The 20194-nt window shown below is 40.3% G+C and overlaps 1 protein-coding gene across 4 annotated transcripts in view; it reads right to left on the bottom strand.

Moving 5' to 3' along the window:
- Positions 1 to 1122: 1122 nt before the first annotated feature.
- LOC110041089 (mediator of RNA polymerase II transcription subunit 12-like protein) overlaps positions 1123 to 20194 on the bottom strand; it is a 43749-nt gene continuing 24677 nt past the window's right edge. For all 4 annotated transcript variants that reach the window (XM_089294895.1, XM_089294897.1, XM_089294896.1 and 1 more), the window contains exons 22-40: positions 19857 to 19998; positions 19520 to 19649; positions 18632 to 18856; positions 17596 to 17748; positions 17208 to 17356; positions 16282 to 16401; positions 14559 to 14630; positions 14231 to 14478; positions 13727 to 13859; positions 13275 to 13343; positions 12342 to 12460; positions 11896 to 12025; positions 11274 to 11447; positions 10120 to 10429; positions 9470 to 9839; positions 6903 to 7308; positions 6415 to 6622; positions 5376 to 5786; positions 1123 to 4352 (exon numbers count right to left, since the gene is read on the bottom strand). In XM_089294895.1, coding sequence (XP_089151021.1) covers positions 4162 to 4352; positions 5376 to 5786; positions 6415 to 6622; positions 6903 to 7308; positions 9470 to 9839; positions 10120 to 10429; positions 11274 to 11447; positions 11896 to 12025; positions 12342 to 12460; positions 13275 to 13343; positions 13727 to 13859; positions 14231 to 14478; positions 14559 to 14630; positions 16282 to 16401; positions 17208 to 17356; positions 17596 to 17748; positions 18632 to 18856; positions 19520 to 19649; positions 19857 to 19998 — 3760 coding nt within the window. In that variant the 3' untranslated portion in view covers positions 1123 to 4161. The remainder of the gene's footprint in view (positions 4353 to 5375; positions 5787 to 6414; positions 6623 to 6902; positions 7309 to 9469; positions 9840 to 10119; positions 10430 to 11273; positions 11448 to 11895; positions 12026 to 12341; positions 12461 to 13274; positions 13344 to 13726; positions 13860 to 14230; positions 14479 to 14558; positions 14631 to 16281; positions 16402 to 17207; positions 17357 to 17595; positions 17749 to 18631; positions 18857 to 19519; positions 19650 to 19856; positions 19999 to 20194) is intronic.

Genomic DNA, 20194 nt, shown 5'->3' with positions numbered 1-20194 from the left:
GAGTGTGTGTAAATTTAGAATTTTACAATTGGGGGTTAGCTGCACCTCTGCATTTCTCTTTACACACAAATATGTTCAAAATTGCCAATGCAACGACATACGTTGCAAATTTCTTTTCTCTCGCCTTCACCATAAAACAGTAACTAGGCCACAATTTCGTCATCTGCGCGCAGTTTTCGTATGCGACGAACTGTACAATACATTCTTTTTATGCTTGTTTGGTTTCAGGCCTGTGTCTGTCTGTCTGATGTTTGCTTCTTTACTGCCTGTATCTAATGTATCCGTCACGTAGGCTCAAACACTTCTCATTCGTCTTTCAAAATATTACCGACTGTCATCGATCATGCATTGCCACTATTATTGTAAGGTTTGAAAACACTGGCACTCGAAAATTAGCGTAGAGCGAACGCGAAGGGGAGAATCGGGGAGAATCGTTTTCTTTTCTCTCAGGGTTCCACGCCCATCGTCTTCCTCCAGGCAACATTGTCATCGGTCCTTAGTTTCCTAAATGCCCCCCAAAAAGGGTGTGATACTTGCCCTCAAAAATTCGTTTATCAAGCCATAATTAATAGAAGGAAAGAGCTATGAAACGCGGTATGAAACAAGATGATAAGATTTATTCCGGAAGGTGCACGACCTTGCAATCTTTTGTTCTGCACTCATACATTGTGAAAAATGTATTTAACCAAAACGTTTTAATGGGTTAATTCATGAGTTAGAAGTAAACACCTTTTTTTGTGTTGTGTGCAAGGTGAAGGCCAAATAAACAATGAACTATAACCACAGAACAAAAAACTTTGTCGGACCTCATGATCATTCCTCTTTATTAACTATAAACTTGCCGCACTATGCAATTACCCACACGCCAGCCTCAGGCAATTACTATCTTTAGCGCCTTCTAAATAAAGCGACGATCTCGCGACTACAAAATTAAACGAGTTGTTCTGTGTTTTTTAGACTTCGGTGATGTCAACTGAGATTTGAAAGCTGTTGTTAAATTCATCGATTGCTTAAATAGGCTATTTGTAACGAAATCGCCATATTCTCTAAAGTGATCGCCTCCCAAAACAGAAGCCCAAGGCAAGGTTATATGCATTCCAGTAACCCATACAGAGCCGTAAATAGATCAGTAATCTTTATTAACATCAGTCCACTTTGTTACTCAATACAACTTTTTTTACAATAATCTAGTGATTTAATATCTGTGCTGATTTAAAAAAAATGACCAAAAGAAATCGAACCAAATAATTTAATCGGGAAATCTACGGCTTTTGAGGTCGTACTCGTTTCCCTCTTAACAATCGTACTGTCCAATATATAAGGAAGTACTTCCTTTATGTTTTCTTTGCTTTTACAATAAGGAAGCATCATTCTGTTTTTATTGTTTAATGACTTTTGATGTAGGCTCGATTTCCGCTCCTCACTCGGGGGAGGAGCGCGGTCTCCTTTCTCGAACAGTGGCTGGTAATCAAGGCTAGTTTTGATGTCGAAGTTTACCCTTCTAACAGTCTTACTTAACGATCTGTGTGGTCCCCCCATTTATGCATGAATCATCGTTTTCTGCACAAGACACATTAAGTTCCTTTTCCTATTAACTTGAAACATTTTTAGGCGGATTTGCACGCCGCCATTCTTCCACTGAGCACATGGCTGACGTTTCAGCCCCATTTGATAAAATAATGCCGGCCGCGCGTATGAGTTATTTCCAATAATATCAGGCCGACAAACTATGGAGCTCAAGCGAAGTTCGGCAACACTGCGAATTCCTATAAACGTATTTCAACTAAATGAAAGCAATTCCAAGAGGAATACGATAGCTTTATTCACAACTACGTCAGACTATAGCTCTGGAAAAAAAATAATGCTCAAGGCTTGAAAACAGTTGCGTAAAAAAAGAGGATTGAGAATGAACTTTGAGCTAATTACGTAATAACGAATAAACCATAATCGACTTGAAAGTTCAGTGGTAAGTTGAATTTACCTGTCATTGTCATACTGTTAAGTATACCAAGCCGCAGTTCGTCTTGCACCAAACGTTCTCTGGTTCTCAAAACCACGACATCGAGGCACCGAGAGCGTTCCCATACGCAGGTTTAATGAAATTACACTGCCGGGTTCGGTTGTTCAAAGAAAAGTTAAAGTTAGTTTAGTCTAATTTATCAAGTATTGCCAAATATCCACTACGAAACTAATTGACAGTGAACAAATACTTCTATGGATCTAAATTGCAAACAAATATGTATACCGAGCGTTACAATTAAAGGTTGCAACCAAACGAGAGTAACTTTGAAAACTGTTTAGCATTGCAGTTTTACAAAAACTGCTATATCATATCGCAATCCATTTCAATCTTCTTCAATTGTTGCCATCCATACCTTCTTTTGTATTAGTTGTGTTGTTGAAATGTTCCTTCACTGTTTCAAGTAGTTTTTATATTTCACTCGCTTTTGTGGCCAGTTTCACAAGTCTAAATTTGCCTAAAACCCGTGACACATATACTTTTTGAATATCCAGTTCAATCATTTTGAAATCTGAAAAATGTCAAACTTACTTAAACCTGGGATAAAAATTAAGCAGCGAAAAACGCTTTGAAACGTTTATAATCGATTACTTTAATCGGCTTTTGAACAACCGGGGCACGCAGAGCAAACTCATTTTTCCCCACCATACTTAGAAAGTGTGAAGACTTGTTGTGTTATATCGTGCCTGGATGAAAACCCGACGGTAAAGTTCTACTGGTTCAATAATAAGACCAACATTTAAGAGTGTTCAGACACCGTAACGTGACTGAATAGCGTTGGACTATCGTGAGATTCTTGAGAAAGAAATAAAGTATTCTCTTGAAGTCGTCCTTAAAGGATGACGCTATTATACCTGAAGAACCGCCCCTTTACACGTCCCCAGGTCGGTTTTTAACCCGGGTTGAATAAGTGCGAAGGGTAACCCTCTTGCAGTCAAATGTTTGAAGCCGTTTACATGAAAACAGTTGTCAAGCCGGGTCAGCCCCTCATGCCGGGTAACCCTTGTCGAGATTCGACAACGGTTGAGATTTCTTCAATTCTTTCATGTAAACACTGGGCCAAAAGCTAACCCGGGTAAATACTTTCACTTAAATAACCTTGTTTGTTTCGTTTTTCTTATTTTTTGTACATCATGACCACCCACCATTACATTATACTTGACTCTAGATTTTTTTGTTTGCCATCTTTTTGGCCTATTCAGTTTTTTTGGTCGCCGGTAGAAAGGCTGACCCGGGTAAGGGTCGAAGCAAACCATATGCCGTTGCAGATTGACAACCAGGGTCGTGTAAAGCGTTTATTTTTAGCACTCTCTGCGGTAATTCAGCTAGGCTAAAACTCAACCGGGCTTGAGTTAAGAGGCCCTTAAGGTGGCTCACAACGGTTTCTTGCGTTTTTCAGCACTTCTGCTTTTTAAGTCAAAACTGTGGGTGCAGGCGTCTTTATTTTTTGGAAAATCTAAAGAGGCTGTGAACCCGCTCCCACAATGAAAGCTTGAATCTTGATATTTTGATTAGAGTTCCATGATAAAAATGGGGTTGAACGAACTCGTTTTTGAGTTATACGCACCTGAAGCGATAACAGTATTATTTTATAGGAGGTTATAAGCTTGCCATGGTAATTTGAAATATCAATGTTTCGGTATTTGGTTGATGCCGATATCAAAGTATCCACTGAAAAAGAAAGTTAATATTGATCTGTCAAAGTAGAAGTGCTGCATAAATGCTGAAACCTGTTGTCAGCGACCTCTAAGTTCTCGTGTCCTCTATTTCTACCACGATTTTCCAAGCAGATTATTCTTGCTTTCGTCTGCGTAATCGCTATGTTATCCGTAAACTAAACTGGTAGTGATCTCGGGGAAAGCGCAACACAAGCTACCAGACAAAGACAAGTGCAAAGTTTGAAGGCAACCACACAGCTTCCTCAAAACAAAATAAACTGAGAAAAGTAAGTAAAGAGCACAACGCACCAAATCTTGAAGTACAATACAAATTCTCTCACATAGCGCTTTAATCTATCTAACGAGAACACTATAGGGAATTTGAATTTTGCTTCAACACCAAGTCCCTCTATAACCGTGGTACGTGTTCAGAGGTCAAGCTATACATATCTTACAGTGACACTATTAACTTTCCTGTGGCCTTTAGAACTGTGGTGTTTGATACTGAGGGTTTGTAGTGTACTGCTGTTGTTGGGCCTGCTGTGCTAGGTCCTGTGGCGCTGGGGTAGACAACTGCCGAGTAAACTGGGCAATGTCCTGTCTCTGAAGCCCAATATCTGGAGCCGACATCTGTCTTTGGAGAGTTATGTCGGCAGTTTGCGTAAATTGACCACCTAATAAGAAGAAAAATATCATGAATTGAATAGGTAATTCTACCCCCGTCTCCCTGTAGCTCAGTAGTTTGGAGCATCTGAAGGTTGTGTCCCAATCGGTGACTCACATTTCTTTGTCTTTCGTTCGTGCTCGTATGTACTCGTATGTACTCGTAAGAACTCGTATGTTACTCGTATGTACTCGTGTGCTGTTTTAGTCATGATCAAAGCAGACACTTTCAAGAGTTACAGCTCAAAGGGAATTTGCTCGCTTGCCCTCAAATTTGAACAGTAGCTAGTTTAACATACAAAAAACAAAAACGTGTCTGAGAATTGTTTATTTCGACATATTTTTTTCTCCGACAGCGAATTTTGTACGATCACTTCACATGTTTTTAATCTTCTTTCGAAAATGTTCTGTAACTTTTTACTGCAATTGAATATGGCAAAACGCAGATACCTTTTTTTTTTAGCCCTTTTGGTCCTAAACCCGAGAAAAAAAATAAATTGGCAAAAGACAAAACTCTCTTTGACTTGTGGCTTTCAAAAGGTGATTAGGGCGCTCGCATTTAGTGGTCGTCAAAAATTCGGCAAGTCATTTTATTTCAAAATTCTTGGTATAGACTGATAGCCAGCTCTGTAAGCTTTAATTTGATATAGGGTTTTAGATATCTACAGCTAAAACCGGACGCCCTACATCGTTTGGACGCTAGGCACCCCTGAAGGTATACGGTAAACTTAAATGGATCGCTTTTCGGATATTCGACAATTCCCGGATTTTGGAACTTTTCCCAGGAATTAATCTACCTGAACAATTTGTCCCCGTTACGAAAATTTCCGAATTTTTGCTTGAGTCGAAAGCACCCAATGTTTTTCTGCGGAAGAATGAAATTCACTTTTCTAAAGTTATAACCAAGAAAGTCAAAATAGTTACCAGATTCTCTGTGGCAGTAACTTATGCTTAACATTCCAAACAAAGACAAAATTGTTCCTTTTATGTCAAGGTGAAAGTTCCAGCAAGATTACATCCAGGTAAAACTGTACCTGAGATTTGTCTTTGTAGTCTCCTAAACAGTTCCGCATTGGAAGTCTGGCGATTTTGTTGCTGCTGAACTTGTTGCTTCAGCTTCGGAGCGGGTAAAAACCTCTGTTGTTGTTGTTGTTGTTGTTGTTGTTGTTGTTGTCTATTATTCACTGGGCTCTGCTGGTACTGGGGTTGAAATGCTTGCTGCATTTGCGAGACTGGGTTCATCTGTGCATGGCCCGATGAAACAGGCAACGTATGTTGCATGTTGAGCTGCGGCTGTGGTTGGATAGCCCGCTGCCCAGGCAAAGAAAACGCCTGTTGTTGTTGGTGCTGTTGCTGTTGTTGTTGTACTTGTTGCTGTTGTTGCTGCTGCTGCTGTTGTGTCTGTTGTTGCTGTGGCTGTATTGCCCGCGAAAGGGTTTGCGATACTACAATGCCATGAAGCAATAAAATAAATAAATATAATAATAATAATACCAACGACGACGACGACAACAACAACAACAACAATAATAATAATAATAATAATAATAATAATAATAATAATAATAGTAATAATAAATTTAATGCTAACAAAAAACGACTGAATCTAGCGCCTTAGAGTTAACACCAGCGATTAGTGTTATAAAAAGTCCTAAAATATTATAAAGCACAGTGCTACAGAAGGGGCGAGCTGGTTCTTTATAACTGGTCAAGCGAAATAATACACAAAGAACTCAAACAAGAACGGACCAAATTAGAGGTTTTAAAGTAGTGCAGATTAACCGTTACTGAAAGTCAATCACTAACGTCAAAAGGCAGTGGGCGTGCAACTTTCAAATTTCATTTTACTAATTTCATTTTGCTGATTGGTTGGTTAGGATACTTCCAGAGATTGACGTGAAACGAGGTAATCTAAAACCATAAGCACCAATCCAGGTTTGAAAAGCGGTGCCGAACCATAAACCAGGCGCAACTCTTCACTGGTACGGTCTAAATTCCTGTATTTGCTCAACTCTAAAGACTGATGCTTGAAGCGTCAGCTAAAAGGGACGTTACTGTCTATACTAAGTGTACCTTGATTGAACGTCTGCTGTTGTTGCGTGACCATACCGGAAAGTGATGACGGCAGCGTCATTGTTATTGGTGTTGAAGGTGTGGAAACAAGATTGGGTCGAGTTGTGATCTGGGTCCTACCTATAGAGAGAGTCTGGGGGCGCTGGGCTTGAGGGAATGTGTATTGCTGGTTGGGGTGGATCTGAGCTGCACCTTGCGTTACCTGAAGCTAGAGAAAAAAGACAAAAAAGAAGAATGGCCGCCACTGCACTTCGCATTCACCAAATGTAAAAGGTGCGTTAGGTTGTTTTGAAAAGATAACTTCATAGATCTCGAAGTTCCTTGTAAATGAGTTACACTTTATTCTTTGTCACTACACTCCGACGAATTAATCGACTTGTAGCCCAAACAACGAACTCTCAAATCGATGATGCCTTTTAGTAGGAACAGATTAATTGAGGTCTGGTGCTTAACCTTGGGTTAAAAGTACATGTAAATTACTCTCCTACCTGGTTAGCCTGTGGTAAATGCCTTAGCTGTTGACTCGTCTGTTGCTGTTGTTGTTGCGGCTGCTGCTGCTGCTGCTGCTGCTGCTGCTGTTGTTGTGTCATTTGTGTTTGCCCTAACTGCAACTGCTGTTTGAGAAGGGGGTTTTGAGATATGAAATGCATAGCTTGCTGTAAAGTTTGAGATTGCTGTTGCTGCTGTTGCTGCTGTTGTTGTTGTTGCTGCTGCTGTTGCTGCTGCGGTTGCTGTTGTTGCTGCACTTGTTTTCGTCTCATCATTTGTAGGATGTGTTGGGTTGGCGATGGAGTGGTACATTGCGCCTGATGAGGGAGTGGGTTCTGCGAAGTGTGCGAAACTAGCATGGACCGCAGATCAGTTAACGGACTCGGACCCGTGGGGTTTGCCAACCTTGGGATAAACAGAGGCCCATTTAATAACAATCACAAATCTCCAGCCTGCCTAAATTTCTTTAGGAAAAAGAGTTTGAGGGGGCTTTGAGGAGGCGGCTTTGAGGAAGCGGTTTAGTAGTTAAGGTGGCCGAACACAGTTTTCGCGCGCGCTTTTGCTGATGCAATTTAGCGCACGCACAAGGATTGCAAAAAACAAACATGCCGTCAATAGAGCGATCATTTTATTCACTCAACACCCGCACTATCTGTGCTATTTTTCTCAATAATTGAACGCAGTGTATTGATGGCTCCAGTCTTTTATTACAAAGATATGTTAGAAAATGTAACGATACAAAGAACCCAGCAATTCTCAGCTTTTTCTTTGTTACCGAAAGAATCCAGTTAAATGCAGCGCATGCGTAATAAGTCAAAAAATTGCGATTGAATTAAAAATTGCACTCTCGGAAATACGCCTATTTCTCGAGAACCACTCATTAGAATTTCACGAAATTTGGCACGAAAATACTTTAGGAAATAAGTAACTGGAGCATTGAAAATAATTGAACTTTAACAGAGGAAATTCTAGATATTCCAGTGAGCCTTCAACAAGGGATAATTAAAGATCTCTCTGTTAAATTATTAGAAAAATGGTGTTAACTTGTACATACATACATACTTACATACATACATGCATGCATGCATACATACATACATAAACTTTATTTAAGCTCGAATTTCAGAGTAGCTTGACAAGCTAATATTTCCGAGAACAAAATATTTGATAACGAAAAATTAAAATAGAAATTGCTATTTACATATTTACAATTGACGTATGTTAACTAATTATAAAATTGTCATTTACATGTTTCATGAATTGGTTTTACTAATGTGCTTTTTGAAGTCTGAGAAGTTACATAACCTTATAAAATTGGGTAGAGAATTCCATTCTTTTGTTGCCAGATAAGTAAAGGAGTGGAGACCAAAAGTTGTAGTTTTAGGTTTGGGCATTTTCAGTACATAGTTTCCACGCATGTTGTATGAAGTAGAACGGAACGAGAACATGTTTCTTATATAGGCCGGATAGCTAGTGAAAAATGGACTTTTGTACAAAATAGTAAGGAATTTACAGATGCGTTGATCATGAAGTTGGAGACAGTTTACCCTGTCTAGCAGCACATTATAAGGCGATTCAAAATCGTTTAGAATGAATCTCAGAATCCTTTTGTTAAGAGCTTCTATTTTTGTGTTTGTTTGTGTTAACTTGTGAGAATCGTTACAAGCTTGTTGAATGGAAATTATAAAGAAAATCTAATGACTAGATTTTCTACAAATAAACAAAACCGATTTTAAAGGCCTGTTTATATTTACTCATGTTGCCATGGAAACAGCACATACGTCAGCTTAACCATCAAAAAACCAAAGTTTGTGTTGTTAACTTGTTTGCTGCAATTTTTGACGACCGAGGGATCAAGGGTTTTAGAGAAAAAGGTGAATGAAACACAGGTATCAAAAACTGTGTCCAGCCACCTTAAGGAGCTGGATTTGTATTCCAGAAGTCTCGGGTTCAAATCCTTATTCCTGCCACTGGATGGATTTGTGTTCGGTGGTACCAAATTTAACTTCCCTATGCGTTGTGAATAACCAATTGGTCAGACTCCAACCAGTTGAGATTTTTACAAGTTTTCAGTTCTATTTACAATATTTGTTTCTCGATTTATAGTGCTCCCATTTAGCCTAGCAGTTTTAATAGTGATTTATTGATTTATCGATTTTTATTTAAGAAAGAAACCATTTTTTTTATTATTTTTTTTTATTCGAGACAATAGCACAGATGCTGTGAAACCAAATCTCTCGCCTTCCTTTCCACTCGCCATACTTCGCACTGCTCGCCAACTAAGCAAAAAGTTGAAACTGGCTAAGATGTGCGACAAGTCAATTGGATTGTATTTGCTAATATCTTCTACTCTGCTGTGATTCTGCTTGCAATCTCGCCGAGGGTAATACCTTGATTTTAGATTGAGAGGCACAAGAGCAACTCTTATCTCGATTGAACATCATCAAATTATACACAATTTACCCAATTCCAGATGCCAAGTGCCCAGGGGTGTCCAGGATAAGCTAAGGAAGAAAACTGTTACAGTTTGTACTTGATCAACATTCAGCGTATAATTACCACTCACCTTTGCGCTTGAGGTTGCAAGCCTGGTTGCAAACCTCTCTGCTGCGGAGCCTGCTGAAAGAAAGACTGTTGTTGCTGCTGCTGTGTGGATTGACCGAACATCATTGTAGGCTGCTGACTCGGTAAATACTGCTGCTGCTGCTGCTGCTGTTGTTGTTGTTGCTGCTGCTGCTGCTGTAGCATTTGCATCTTCTTTTGCATGGCTTGACTAGAAGGTTTAGGAGGACGCTTCCGTTGCTTGGTTGTCTTGGGCTTGGTCTGTTTGCTATCTGGTACAGGTACCTGGTTCGTGGTAAGGTTGGGCTGCACGTTGAGAACTGAGGACATGTTAACAGCCGAAGGAATTGGTGCAGCAATCAAAGGTACAGCGCCTGTGATGAGACAAGATAAACAAGTTGGAAATGATTTTCTAACACAGCTAGCGTCGTCTCGATTGAAATTCCGAAGAACGGAACCTTCAAGGTATTTGTTAAACAAGCACTTGTGCTCCAAATGAGTGTATGGGAAAACAGATGTTCGGGAAAACAGTACCACTTATGTGCCGCGCATGACTACCACGCGTGTGTATGGCACGTTATCTATTGAAAAATCCTTAATGCACATGCATCCATCTTCAATTTATGCATGTCACTATTTCCAAAACACTCATACCTTTATCAGCTGGCGTCTGAGGAGTGGACGGTTGGCTGGCTCTCTCCCCCACTGCAGCCTCTGTTTCCGTTCTATCTTCTTCCTCGTCATGCTCGTCCTCCTTGTCAGGAGCGGGACTAAGGAAGTAACTAAGGGGACGCCGCCTCGGGTGCGTATGGTGCAGTAGTCTTCGAAAATCCTGCTCGTACCTCAATGGTTTACGCTCAATCCGGACGGCACCGAACCATGCCCATGACAGGGGTGATGGGTTTTTGTACCCCTCCATGAGGTCCCACGCACTGATTCTTTGTTTGCCAGTTATTTGTAATCCCTGAATAAAAGATCAAAGTGGCTATGAGCCACTCAATTTAGCAGATAGGTCATCTGTAAACTGGGGCAATTTTGATGCCACTGAACTGAGTTTCTGATCGGTAGGTCATGTATCATTTATATATCGAGCTAGTAATTTAAACAAGACAAGTCCGAGGATTGTAAACATTGTTGAAAACCAAGGTTTGGTTTATTACAATGGAAAAAATTGAAACATTTTGGCTCTATTTCAGAGTCATGTAGTTAGATCAAAACAAATGGACAGCTTATATATCAAGGCTAATTAGGCGTATAAACAAGCAATGACATGACATGTTAAAAATGCAATATTGAAAAAGGGAAAGTGAAGAAACGACAACGACTAGAAAAAAGATCGAATAATGTCACTCATGAGAGAAATAAAGCAGAGATTCGACATGTTAAACCCGATGTGAAATCTCGGACGTCTTTCCACTGTTGTGTTTTCATCTGCGCTGGCTAATTAGTGGTTTGAAACAAAAGCCCTGCCCCGCTTGTAATGATTGAGTGGATTCTGTGATTCTGCGGGTTTGAGCTGCTCATTCCCAACAGTTATTCTTTCATTGCTTTTGGGAGACGTGTTATGCCATTATTTCTGTCATTTACTTTTCGTAGGGCACTTTGCATAACTGTACCATGATCGTCAAACTATTCGATGTACAGTACATGTACGAAATCACCCCCACGCCAATAGAAGACTTAAAATAATTTCCTAATAACAAAAACGAATTAGAAGATCAGAATGTAACACTGATCGTGTCTATACAAGTGATGATCAATCGTGTTTGCAACTGAAAAACAAATGTAACTCTATAACAGAAATATACCTGGCTACTACTTCCACCCCCAGGAGGGAGCTTGTCTGCGACATTCTGTCCGGGGTTCCCAGGTGTCTCTTTGACCGGCGAGACAGTAAAGACGTTATGTGAGAGGGGAGGAAGGGGCAAGAGCTGCTTACACTGCTGCATGATGTCAACAGTGCTTTTTCCAGCAAGCTCACGCTGGAAAAAAAGAAGAATTTGTCTCTCGTTAGCATGCATAATCTCCTAATAGCAAGTAACTGAAGGATGCTCGCAAAGGAAATTCAAAGCACGTTACAAAGCAAGCCTTCTAACGCAATAGTATAAGAAAATACTACTGGTGCAATTCGTTCGTTACATGAAGTGATCATTATATGGCTTCTTTTAAAGGGTACACAAAACTTGCGTACGGGTCTGGCAAAAATTTAAGTAGCGAAGAGTCCCCAAAACGACTCCAGCATCATTAACGCCTTGTCACACAATATATAATTAACATAGCGTCTGAAAAGGGTGCAAATAGCGACCGACCTCGGGCTTCTTGTCTTTTTTTTTTTTTTTTTTCTTAGTTTGGGTTTGTACATAAATTCTCTTATATCATCGTTCGGGTTAAGTGTTGTCAAGTTCAGGCTCAAAAAAAGGATGAACACACCTTAAGCTTTTTGAAAAGAGTGAAGGCCGCTTTCCGGCTCTCCTCAGCTGACTGTCCATGAGTTGACTCCGTGTTAGAAACAACGCTGATCAGTACTGACACCATATCCAGTACATTTGTCAATAACTCCCTGCAAGAAAAGCAGTGAACTTGATTAAAAGCAACGATTTAAAACAGTGCAACTGTTCGTTGCTGTTGTGCTTATTGTAATGCTTACGTCATGGCGATTCCTGGTTCCGTAAACACAACAAGAAGTAGTGGGTTCGTTTGTCATTGTCACTATGTAATTAAAAAGTGTCGATGTTATCCACACCGGCTTGTCATATCCTTATAAGTTATGCTCATACTTGTGTCTATGCCGTTAGTGAAAATTAACTTTAAGGGTAAGTTAGCCTTCCATTGCCATTGTCGATTGACTAATTAAATTATGAAGAAATGTGACTTACTTTTTTGTAGGCAGTGAGTCAGCGGTAATTGTTCCAGAACTTACAAGCTGGAACAAAAGCGTGGCCCAGTCACTTGACAGTTGAGTGCTGCGCTGAATCGTGTCAAACATGGCACCAAGCTGTGAAGAAAACATACCTCGAAATAACTGGTATTCCGCATATAGCTTAGTTGGTCACTGCGAACACCATAAGTTGGTTTTGTTTATTTCATTTTATTTTTTTTTTGTTGTTGTTGCTGTTGCATGTAGCAATTTTGACAGTGTACATAGTGCAAAATAATAAAATCTTCTTCAATCCAGTCCAGTCCAGTCCAATCTACCCAGTCAGAGTAAACATGCTGTGTTCTCATCTAATCAGGAGCACAGCTTAAACCATTGGTAACTATTTGATTTACCTGTATTTCCCGGCAATTATCACCGGTTGCATGTCTTCGTTAGAGTTCTGGTTCTAATAGACCAATTTCGATATATTAAAATTCAGCCTAACACAATAGACCTCAGTAAGAGGCTCAGGGGAATAAACCCCACAAACTCTGTAGTTATTCCCCGAAGCCTCGTATTGAGGTCTATTGCTTTAGGGTGAATTTTAATCTATCGAAATTGTCCTATTGGTTTATTACTTTTCGTTGTGATGGACCAGTCAAACAGCGTTACAACCCTTTGTTATTTCCTAACTTGCACGAGTATTTCTACTTGACAAGATAAATAAAGACTGGCAGGCCACGAGAAAAAAAGGATTTGAATATCTCCACACTTAAGTTTTAAGTTAAAACAAATTCCGTCAAGGTAGAATGTGTACGAAGCAAAAGAAAGTAAAACTTTCAGAACTATCCTGTCCTAACTATCCATTCTGGACCGTTTTTCATACCATTTGGTTTTTATTTTGTTTTACGTTATTCTATTTTTTCTCATGCAAAAGAATGACCAAACTAACCAGGCTAATTCGCAAGTGCAAAGCCTCTTGCAGAACCTCTTTGCTTTTTAAATCCACCGGACATCTCTCCTGTATGAAAATACGACAAACAACGTTCACCGTTAGATGTGCTACGCAGTCTATCAAGTAAAGCCAGAAATATCATAAATGTTATTGTTTAAAAAAAAAGAAAGAACTGCGCAACAGCTTTAGGGTCGATTTATTTCTGAAAGGACACTTTCACTTTCACAGTAGATGCAATAAGGAGGCAAGGTACTTTAGATGCCAACCTATTCCAACATCTCTCACAGCTCGAATGGATGGAAATACACGCACACACCTATGTGCACGCGCGACACGTACACAAGCACACGAGTACATGGTTACTTGGCAACAACATCCAAGGGTGCAAAACCGCCGAAACAGAAATAGCAATGAGATTAAAATGTCTCGGGACAGGTCGGGCTGCAAACCTCGGCAGGAGCGGCCAGTAGCTGAGTTAGCTGACGGTGTATTGACGATAGAAGTCCTTCCCTCTGGTCTTCTTGTCCCTTCAGACATGCAAGTACCAATGACAGGAACGGCTGCGTATGAACCAGGGTTGGCCTGAAAGGAATAAGAATACAATGGTTACAGTGCCAGTCTTAGAAATTGTTGCTTCCTTGTTGGTAAATTAACGCTCTTATCAGCTAGATGTTCAAGATCTGTTGTATCAAATCTGCTGTCGGTACCCAAAGAATATCTGCTTGTTGCCTAGGAGCCCTTTCAGTCCCAAAAGACCCTTTCCACTCAGCCAAAAATTATGGAACTCCACCCATCCCGAAAACATTTGACAGCGTACATCTCAGGAGGCTTTTGAACTACCTTTTAAATTAACAATGTTACTAAACGATTTCACGCAAAGGGCTAGTGAAATGAACGAATTTGGCACGGCTATCCAATGAAGAGAGAACAATCCTTGTAATTTAATTTCTTACACAGATGACTTTGCAGAGTGCTCCTTCCACCACTGTTTCGTGTCCAGTACTTCTCCAGCAGCTTTTAGTAGGCGGCCTTGTACCGAGTTGGACAGTTTAGAAATTAAAGGAGCAACTAGCCACTCTGGCCCTTTTATCACCACGGACTTTTGGTTACTATGGGCCGTTGCCAAAGGGGTGGTGTCATGCCGCTGTACGAAGACACTCATGGCGCTGGTGGCAATTGCGTCTAGAAGAGGTCCGGTCTCCTGGAGGACGTTTTGGGAATTCAATTAGTATCATTCCAAAGGGCAACTTTCACTGACAAATTAGTAGACGTGTAATGTACCTCTTTAGAAGCCTGTTTAATCATCAGCTGCAACTCCAGCCACGATTTTCTCAAAGACCACTGATCCAAGTTCTGCGTAAAACAAGATTAAAAGTGAGTTCGTAAGAGGTACATTAGCCTAAAAGAACCTTACATTTGAATCTTGTCATTTCCTTCAGTGAACTTGTTGGATTCTGTGTTCAAGAATTGGGTCTTAAGGTTTTGACGATGTCAGTCGACGAGCCGTAAACAAGTTATCTCTCGCTTTGTTTGACTTGCACAAGGACTATAATATCAGAAACGCATTCTTTTCTTCAGATCTTCCCGTAAACCTTTATCGTTTGTCATATGTTATCTTTTTGTCATATCATTTCTGTGAAATAATTTAAGACGTGAACGACTTTCTGTAGAGATTGTACGAGAAATATTTCGAGTAGAAAATCCTGTCTTGCTCGCCTTTCTCGCATGCTTCGTTCAACTCACAAAATGAATCATACGCGACAAATTTTGCTAGCTTTTCATACTATCACCTTGTTTGGATCAAAGTGACAAGTCCGCGTCATCAAAGTCCATTTATCATTTAAGAAGAATTTAACAGAACGGTTATTCCATTCGCCCTTCACTGCTCGATAAGAAATGAGCTCGTTTGTTATTCATCACGTCGTATTCTACGCGGGCTCATGAAATAATTGCTTTCTCCGCCCACGTGTATACATGTGTACCAATCATAATGTGCTCCTGGCTTGGTTAGCCTTAAAACATGTTACAGAGGTGGGCCGAGTAACTTGTAACTGACTTTATATTCACAGGAAAAACCTTGGGAAGCTCCCACTCATAGCGTACAAATTATGTGCTCACAGTAATCGCAATAATCGCACCATAATAAAACTCACCCTGATACAGCAAACATAAAACGTGAAAGGAGCGCACCACGTTTTCGGAAAATGTTAATACATGCACTCTTTCAGAGGAAAGTTATCGGTATTTGAATGTTATGAACGACCTCATGGTGCTAAGTTATTGAGGTTGCGGTGAAGAAACATACGCAGCTTTCGTCGCAGATGACGCACTTTGAAAACAGTCTAAATAATCAAGTTTCCCATTCCCAATCTGCCTCACTCAATGACTATTATTGTAGCTTTTTGATAGTCACAGATGACGCACTTTGAAAATATTAGTCTAAATAATCAAGTTTCCCATTCCCAATCCACCTTACTCAATGACTATTGTAGCTTTTTGGTGCGTTGTTACCTCTCTGGTAGTTTTCCATTTCAACGAACTACAGTGGAACCCCGTTAATAAGACCACCTTCGGACCATGGAAAATCGGTCGTATTAAAGGGGTTCTTTAAACAGGAAAATGACTGACTGAGCTTTTTTTCGGGCCAGAATAAAGTGGCCATAATAACGAGGTGGTCGTAAGGCGGGGTTTCACTGTATTGCTTTAAGATTTCAATCCATTTAAAGGCGATTTAGTAATTCTTGTACATCACAGAGAAATGACTTCCGACATACAGTTGAAACCCGCTGTTTCGAACTCTCAAGAAAAACGAAAAATAGTTCGAAATAGCGGGAGTTCGAAAGAGCCGATAGTAAATGACTGAAGGGAAAATCCAAGGGAAATGGTTTTGAGTTCAAAACAACGGGGAATTCGAAATAACCGAGTTCAAATTATCGGGGTCCAACTGTAGATTAACAGGAATTATCTCATACAACCAAGAAAATTTGACGTCTAGACCACTGACCTGGAGTATTCTGCTCGCAGCTTCATGCACTGTTTCCATATCATTGCTGTTAGCAATGAGGCCCCCAATGGATGATGGGACACCGGCTGGATAACAAATCAGATGCAGCAACTTTCTCGCCTGAGGGAGGAACGTAAAAAAACCTGAGCGAACTTCAGTCTGTCTTCGTCCGTCGCGCCACAGAGACTGAGAGATGTTCAATGCCTGATCTACAGAGATCTTATAGTTAGACTACGAGTACTCCCACGTTTCTCAGGGTTAGTTGATCCGATAGGTGATAGTTTCTCAGGGTTAGTCATCTCATAGTTAATAGAGCGGACTGCTTATGAAGCCCGGCAAACATCAAAGGAGCAAATAAGGATGCCAAGATTTATGTTGGAAGAAGGTCCACGACGGTGCACAATCTTTTGTTTTGCGCTCATACACTATGCATGAATTACGTAACCACAACGTTTCTACTGGTTGGTTCCTCAGTACGGAGTAAACAACTATTGTGTTTTACGTACGGTCAAGGTCAAAAAAGCGAACAGAAACCTACAAAAAAAGAGATTCGTCGGGTTTCATAACCATTCCTCTCTATTAACTATGGTCATCTCGAACGAGAGAAGCAACATGCATTTTTTTTTCTACGCGCAGATAAGGGTCCCGTCTCCTCGTGCAGGTGATTTTCGCATGCGCATGCGCCTGCTCTCCCACCCAACTTAACCTGAGAAAAATAAGGGGCCTACTCAGAGTCTACTGTTCACGTTACTGATCCGTCATCATTTTCTTCGGAAAATTAGCCCGCGTGTGGTTCTATTAAGGACACACGGGTCGTTACATGCATATCATCAACCCAGGGGTTGTTGTCTTGATGTAAAGCTTTATCACCAAATTTTCAGAAAAATGCAAAGAATTGTGTAGGGCACAATAAGGAGAATTTATACCTGGTTAGGAGATATTGCAGGATCCAGTAGTAGCTCAGGAGAGCAGAGTTTTTGTGGATCCTGAAGGCATCTCTCTCTCACCCACTCTTGGCGACAGATCACTTGCAATGCAAAACCGGCAAAGGCACTTGTGTTGGAGGTCTCCATAGCTACCGAAATTAATTATACCAATCTCAAAGACGAATACTTTACTCAAAATAGCATTCAAGGACAAATTTGTTACTTAAAATAGCACACAAGGTTGGTTCACAAAAACACACGTGCTGGGCTCGAGAATTACACCTCTACTAATTTTCCCCCACGTTGTTTTCTAGGTGATGAAACTCCCACAATGTCTCTCACAACATGGCCCCGTGCATACGATTGAGTAAATGAGTTGTAAGCTGACCTGATCTGCTGGAAGCTAAAGGAGGAGGAAAGATGTCCCCAGTGCTGGATGTACTGTCCATAAAGTCATCCAGCCTGTTGGAAAATAGACTTCGAAATGCGTCATCCCGAGTGGAATCACTTGTACTGGTAGAGCCGCCTTCACCTGTCCTTCCTGGAAGGAAGAGAAACAAAAAATAACCAGGTAAGCTAAGGAATGAATTAAGTGTCGTTTTTAGAAATATCTTTAAACCCAGTACCCTGGTTGCCAGAGGGTTTTGTTTTTTTGGTTTTCCTGGCGAAGCTGCGATTGTGAGCGGCGAAGCCGCGACCGAGATCGTGGCGAACGAAAAAAGCAAGATCGCGTAATGTACTCGTGTGTTTAAGCTTCATATAGTTGAATGCACGTCGTTTCTCCTGAGATGATCCAAGCACATGAATGAGTAGCTGCCATTATGATTTTTATATCTGGAAATAGCTTTCAAGGGTATTATCTACTGTAATGCTGCAAGCTTTCCATTTTTTGCGGATCAGATCATTAAAGAAAGAATGTAGTTGAAATACTGGAATCAAAAAATAATTTCCATTGTTATATGAAATCCATGACGTCGCCTTCCATGAATAACGCCTCTAGATCTGGAGTGACACTTGCGTAGAAGAAATACATGTTGGTGTAATATGGGAGTGGATAAGCAAATCATTAAATTGTAAGGAGGTTTCTGCTTGATAGAGCTCTTGTAGTTGTAAAATTCGCCTTGTATATAGCGTATGGAAGTGAACCCGAGTACTTTCGAATGAAATCCCAAATTTTGGCTTTAAAACGGAAGTTGCAGTAGTGTCATCCCTTGCCTCGGTGTCATCATCAGAATTTGAGCGGCACAAAAGGTAAGATCTTAAATAGTCTACCTACATGAACATGTCACAAGTGTGAGAATAACATAGAGCTACAAATAAGAACAGAAACACAGTTCTCTGCCCGACTAGAGCTTACTGCTGTAACTACTGAACTAGTTCTAACAACAAGACAATGTATGGAGACCAGAAATACGCCTACATACCTGCTTCAGAAAGCTTGAGCATGGCCTTGAATACTGCTAACACAGCACCAATACCAATACTCTCGTGTGCAGCAGACAACAAGTGATGGTCAAGAGATGTCTTGAATGAAAATTTCAGCGCTGAGGAGTGATCATGGGACATGAGGTCTGTGGACTCGTCCAGAAGCCTCAGTAATAGGTGACATGTTAACCTTGCTCCAGGCTCAGCGTCTTGATTCTCAACACCTAACGATAGAATTATTAACAATTACACTACGAGTCGTGGGAGGAGCGGTGGCCTCATGGTTAATATTTTTCGACCCATTATTCAACTTTACGCTTTAACAAAATCGCACGTATTGAATTGTCCTTGGTAAATTTGCAGTTGTTTACGCGCGCGCAACGGTTTTTCGATAATTTCAAGTTTTTAAAGTCAAGAATCCGTTTATGTCCTTCTTTTAGTCTTCTCAGGAATTTAATTATCCATTTACGTCTAAACTTTCTTCCAAAACTTCGGGAAAACGATAAAAACGTCGCATTTCGTGGACGACCGACAGCTACTGCACACAATATTAAATTCTTAATATTCAATTTTAAACTTTGTAAAGTTTTAAATCTTTAATATTGTAATTAATTTTAGACTACTTTCCCATTTTGTTTATTCATTTTAATTGACGTATTTCTATCTTTTTTATTCCTTTTGTAACTGAAAAGTCCCTTTGGGGAGTTGCAAATAAAGTATGTATGTATGTATGTACTCTAATGGCTGATAGTATACGAGTAGCTCAGCCAATCAGATTGCAGCATTTGCATTGGTATACTAGTAGAATTCTACTAAAAACGAACAGTCGACGAGGCATAGCTAAGCTTCGATGGTTTGTAACAGGAGTATAGTGTGTGGTAACTCACCAGATGGTAGTGCGGCTAGAAGTGACGGCAGGGCCACGTGATAGATCACATCCTCCAATGAGAAACAACTTCTGGCTATAAGCAAGGCTGTGAAAGTGGCCACTGACTCATGGATGGATAAATCCCCGACCTGTTAATAATTGATAATTTTTCAAATCAAGTTATAAAAATAAAAGACAAATGCGTGCCTGCTAACAATTCAGTAGTCCTCACATCCCTGTATCCTAGAGATTGCCATAAAAAATAGCAGAACAGAAAAATATGGTTGGCGTTTTTACTATCATTCTGTTGAAGTTGTATGTTCAGTCATTAATTCGACGTGATCAAATCAACTCACGTCTACTTCCAAAAGCAAGTCCACAAATCCTGATGAACTGTTAGAAGAGCAACACAAAGCCCTTAGAACACCAAGCCACTCTGAACTGAGCCTACCATGATGGGCAGTAACCTCTGCACACAGAACACCGATATCAAACAACCTGTGGATAACGTGGGAGAGAAATGAAGAGCACTAAATTTCAATTATTTTTGGCATACCTTTTGTGAGTGAAAACCAAGCAAGAGAACCTAGCTAGGAGAGTTTGCCTGCTTGGAGCAACCTTTAAAACACAAAAGTGATGTGCAAACAGCTAGTCGGGTTCTCCAAAAAAAAAACGAAAGAAAAAACAAGGGCGT

This window comes from Orbicella faveolata, unplaced genomic scaffold (genome assembly GCF_042242905.1).
Source record: "Orbicella faveolata isolate gen_17 unplaced genomic scaffold, um_ofav_v1 contig_25, whole genome shotgun sequence".
NCBI lineage: Eukaryota > Metazoa > Cnidaria > Anthozoa > Scleractinia > Merulinidae > Orbicella > Orbicella faveolata.
The sequence above is the reverse complement of the archived record's forward strand: the minus strand, read 5'-3'. Positions and strand labels throughout refer to the sequence as shown.